Source organism: Populus nigra, chromosome 10 (assembly GCF_951802175.1).
Source record: "Populus nigra chromosome 10, ddPopNigr1.1, whole genome shotgun sequence".
Lineage (NCBI taxonomy): Eukaryota > Viridiplantae > Streptophyta > Magnoliopsida > Malpighiales > Salicaceae > Populus > Populus nigra.
The window spans coordinates 9,039,161-9,044,212 of record NC_084861.1 but is presented as its reverse complement, the minus strand read 5'-3'; the positions used below and the strand labels follow the sequence as shown (position 1 = coordinate 9,044,212).

The following is a 5,052-nucleotide window of genomic DNA, read 5'->3' as shown; positions in this document are numbered from 1 at the left end:
ATTCACGAGGCCCACAAAATGAGTTTTGACCACAAAGCCACCGCAACAAGAGGGTCAAGGAAGATCCAAAAAACCCCTTAGAGTACAATTACTGTTTTCATCTTCTTTTTTGAAAGAACTAGCAAGAGAGGGACTGGTGAACAGACCATGCATTTACCGAGTAATTATATGAAAATTAGTTGCTACCAGCCATCAAACTCCTAATCAAAGCGGACAGCTGAAGGGATGGATTGTTTCTCAAGGAAAACCAAGGAGATCTAATGTACTCATGAAATACCGCCTCGACATCGATAGACACAGAGGATTTGGAAAGCATCAATGATAAGCCATTTTCTGTGCTTAATTTGACGCCTTTTTGGACGTGTCTTAGAGATAGGTGGGAGATAACATGATGATTAAACAGTAAGGGCTTCTGCAATATCATCACAGCTAATCCTCACTTCAAATGATTAATGGACCTACATCTACCTCACGGTCCATTATACGACCGCCTCTGTCCAAACCCACCTTCACCTTAGCCAGTCATCCAAATCTACAAAAAGAGTTGCTACTTTTTTGTGCTTCTGTAGCGAGCAAGATTAGCTCTCAAATTCATCCTAAAAAACAAGAAACAAGGAAAAAAAAGTGTAAATTGACAGTACAAGTTTCAAAATACTCTGAATAATTTATTCTCTTTAACTGGATCAACTAGATTTGACACATAAATGAGTTTGAATACATCAATGATGATTACTATCATGGCTGTAAAACAATGAAAATCTCACTTGGTATCTTACGGTTGAATATTATTTCCTTCTTATCTCCACGCCCTCTTCGTTTTACTGCAATGGAGTTCTAGTTATGGGATTTGCATATTTAGAGACTCGGGACAAAAGAATACAACTTCGAGATGCATCAATTTTCCTTCCTCCGCATTCTGAACTTTATCTTGATCTTAAATCAACAATCCTAGCAGTAGCTGCCTAATTCTAACAAATATAGAAACTTATAATGTTTAAGGCAGGAAAAGAGAGGATCTCCCCACCTCTCCTCCTGCAGAGATAACACCTAGATGTACCTATAGCAACTCTTTTTACATGAATCTGTACATGCCTCGAGAGATTCAGATGAGTGAAGCAAACACAGAGGAAAAGAAGATATTGGAGGGTTTTTTCCCCCCTATTGAACACGAAGATAGTAATATCGCTTTGACTATGAACAGTCTAGTCAAATGACGTCTCAACCAAATTGAGATGGCTAGAGGCATCGAACAGGGTTAATCAAAGAAAGTAAAATCTAGATGCAATATATGTCTGAAGTAAAGCATTCATTCATGCCAAAACAAATTAAAAGGGAAATAAAGAAGAAGAGGTAGGCAGTGAAGGGTCAGCTAGACCACTAAATCACAAGGCAACGCTCAAATATTGATCACCATGCGCCCTTATGACCCTGAGGAAAAAGAATAATACAAAGCTAGAAAACTAAAAGGAACAGGGAGAGCATTAACAATTGCAATGATTTGTTAGATAATATCGAAGCTTTGATTCATACTATCCGGTGTATACATTGATTATCGAAGCCCCATAAGGCCAAGCCATAACAAAATTTGTTAAGAAAAAAAAAAAAAACTCTCCCATAATAATTTCCAGCCCTGCCGCAGCTATTTACACTCCACCAAGAAGAAAAAAAAGGGGAAGATTACTTATCCCCATCGTAACTATAGGAGGAGATTATAGTGTTAATCATGCCAGCATATTAACATGACCACACATCTCCTTATTATGTAAAGCCTAGCCCTTTGTTCTCTAAGGACAGCTCCTAGCCCTTTGCTTGAAATCCTTCTCTTTGAGCTCCCCATGCGAGCACTGTTCATCTTCATCTTTAGTGATTTTTTTATTATTTTTCTGGAGGGGGGGGGGGGGGGGGGTCACTGGTTGAATTGAATGGAAAATGATTTTTGAGATACAAGTTTGTGTGAGTTGGCTTGAAATGGAAGTGCAAGAAGGGGAGGCTGTTTATATAGTAAGATGGGTGTGGTCCTAGCTCAGACTGGTCTAGTAAAGAGCCAACGATGGGGCATGAAAGGGCGTGCAGTGTCGCTAAACCCACCAGACAATGCCAACTAGCCCCCACAACCCCACTTGGGCACCATACCCCAACGCTCCAAGGAAAATGATAAAAAGAATCCAAACAAGCCCCCCCATCTCCTCCCTCTTCTCTTGCCCCGTCATACTCTATAATCTATACCATATCCTTAATTGTGTAGGAAAATAGGCATCACCCACCAGCACAGTGGGTCGGCCATTACTTCAATAAGGTGACAAATTTCTTAGCTTATGGGCTGCCTCTCAATTTGTAGATGATGATGGGATCATAGTTTGACAATAAATTCTACTTCTTAACTTCTCTTTTTAAAATTGCTTGTGTTCTTGTTGGATCCAACTAAACAGGCAATAGAAGGGAGTTGAATCCTACATATCAAAGCAATATTAATTACCTTTTCAGCATGTTTAAAGACTATAGTGAGCTGATCTTAATAATTCTTTTGACTGCTCATCTTAATAATTCTTTTGACTCTCTATGAATATATAAATCCTTCCATGTGGGGCATGAGCGCATATGATACAATGGTGTTGTCACAATCCATGGATAATTGAGCACATTTCATTTTTATTTGTGTTATCCAAACGTTAGTTCTGGACATTTGCTGCATAATTTAGAGGATTTTGGATTTGGGACGGATATTTGTTTACTTTAAATGTACGTGGTTTGGCTGTACGTCCATGCCCATGAGAGGATGCCATAAAATTATTCTTTGGTGGGCATTCCGTTCTTAATATTTATAATTCATGATCACTTCTTTTTCCATGCAATACACGGTGCTTCATCAGAAAAAAAAAAAGAGTGTCAAGGGACTAGATGCCCACAACCAGCTGCTTGGGATTTCAAAGAGCATGGAGGAGCACTCGTTATATTTGATTGAACTTTCCAAGCCATCAAGAAATTTGACAAGCACTTCCAAGTTAGTTACTTTCACAAATGAGCACTGTAAATCAACGGTTTAATTGATATTTTTGGTAGACAGGGGACCTAATGTGATAGTTTACCTCCATAGAATCACCAGTGAATCAAATAGTGAACACACATATCAGGGGGTTTGTCGAAAGAGAAGTTGAAATCATGTCAGATTGTAAAGTTGGCAGCAGGCCGCATGAGAATAAGATCCTGCCGACATTTTAACTCTTGAGATTTGATGGGAATTTGAATCCACTCCTCACTTGAAATTCTACTCAAATATTTGACAGACTGGTCACATTGGTGGAATGCCTAAGAACTAAAAAAATACCAGAAGTCCTCGTATAGAAAGAGAGATGAAATGGCCGTCCAAATCACAGGATACCATTTTGCAGTGAATTAAAATCAAGAAAGACAACTCCAGAATCTCCAATTCCCAGAAAAGAAAACAAGAGTGAGTCAAGAAGTGAAATCTCACGGTTATATGACCTAGATTCCACCATATATTTACACTGCCAATCTTGGAAAAAAAAAAACTGTGAGAGCACATAGCCCAATTGAGTGATTGATTAAATTAAGGAGTAGATTAAACTTGATCAAAAAGCAATCAGCCACTTGCTTGGTCTCGTGTTCCTCCCATTTCACAAAGGGACACCAACTTCCATTAACCCTCATTCTAATAAATAATCAATGATATTCATACTCTAATCTCTCTATTTGAACAATTTTAAGCTGTCAATATCGATTCAAGAGCTCATGATCAGAAATTTGTTGGTTCTTACACACTTTTCTTAAAACCCGGACAAGATATTTTGATGCTATGTGTGGTGCTTACCTTGAATATATAACACATGACTTTAATTGTTTCTATGTTTTGGATGATAATAGGTTTACTACATATGTTACAAATATCTTGAGATTCCGGAGTCTAATTGGACAGTACCGCAGTTGTTAATTGTGTCTAGTAGACAAAGTATTAACATTTCGATCATTAAAAGAAGCTACCTACATATATGTATAAGTTATAATGTTCTAAAATCTCATGAATCAGATTATTAGGTATTTAAATAGTAGTTAATCAAATATTCATGTCAATATTTCCTTCTTCTTAGTTGAGGAAGTGCAAAATCAATGGTAAATATCTTAGTGCCTGCAAAACAGTCTCTATTGATGAAATTTAAGGATCTTCTAATAATAAAATCAATAACTTTAAAATAATAATAATAAATAATAATAATAAAAAACTTTAAAATCTAAGAACGAGAATGTTTATTCTTGTTTTTTAGTGATTAATGCTCTAAAGATTAAGATATATATGTTTTAAGAGTAAGAAAAAGTGAAACTCTTACCTAAGTGGTTCAAAGAATATTTATACTCCTTGAACCTTGTTGATTTGGTGGAGTAGAAGGACTGGAGAGTTGTTTTTGCTTGATGATATTAATGAGATATAAAGATATTTTATAGATCATTAATAAGAAATAAATATTTTTTACAAATCATTAATGAGATAAAAATATGGTAGTCTTTTGAAAGATATTTCATACATCTACAAGTATAGGGAGATGATTATTTCTAACATAAATAGGCCATGTTAATAATTCTAAAATAAAATTCTATGGTCCTAACATATCAATTGGGTCGGGAGCAAAACCTAGGTGAGATGGGTTTGAAAATTTATCAAGCTCACAGTTGAATCTAAACATATTGGGTCTAGTAAATTACTAAACTCATGTTCCTTTAGACTCTACTCAAGACTGAAATAAAGTATATCAGGTCTAATATTTTGCCAAACTCATAATTCATTAGACTCAGCTTATGGTTGAACCCAAGTACATCGAGTCTGATATTTTTTCAAATCATGATTTATTGGGCTCAGCTCATGGTTGATCCTAAATGTATGGGGTTTGATATTTTGTTAATTTATGGTTTTTTGAGCTCAACGAACCCTACCCAAGTATATTGAATCTGGTATTTTGTCAAACTCATAGTTCATTGAGCTTAGCTCATGGCTGAACCCAAGTATATTGGGTATGGCGTTTTGTAAGACCCATGATTCCT

The 5,052-nt window shown here is 36.2% G+C and overlaps 1 protein-coding gene across 1 annotated transcript; it reads right to left on the bottom strand.

Annotated features, from left to right (window-relative positions):
- Nucleotides 1-1,497: 1,497 nt before the first annotated feature.
- LOC133705051 (small polypeptide DEVIL 4) lies at nt 1,498-1,920 on the bottom strand. Its single transcript, XM_062130144.1, has one exon. It carries the CDS (start codon nt 1,856-1,858, stop codon nt 1,718-1,720), a length of 141 nt encoding a protein of 46 aa, XP_061986128.1. The 5' UTR covers nt 1,859-1,920; the 3' UTR covers nt 1,498-1,717.
- Nucleotides 1,921-5,052: the final 3,132 nt, after the last annotated feature.

What these genes read in the sequence shown, in the direction of transcription:
- LOC133705051 (XM_062130144.1), bottom strand. Translation starts at nt 1,858, where the DNA reads ATGAAGATGAACAGTGCTCGCATGGGGAGCTCAAAGAGAAGGATTTCA.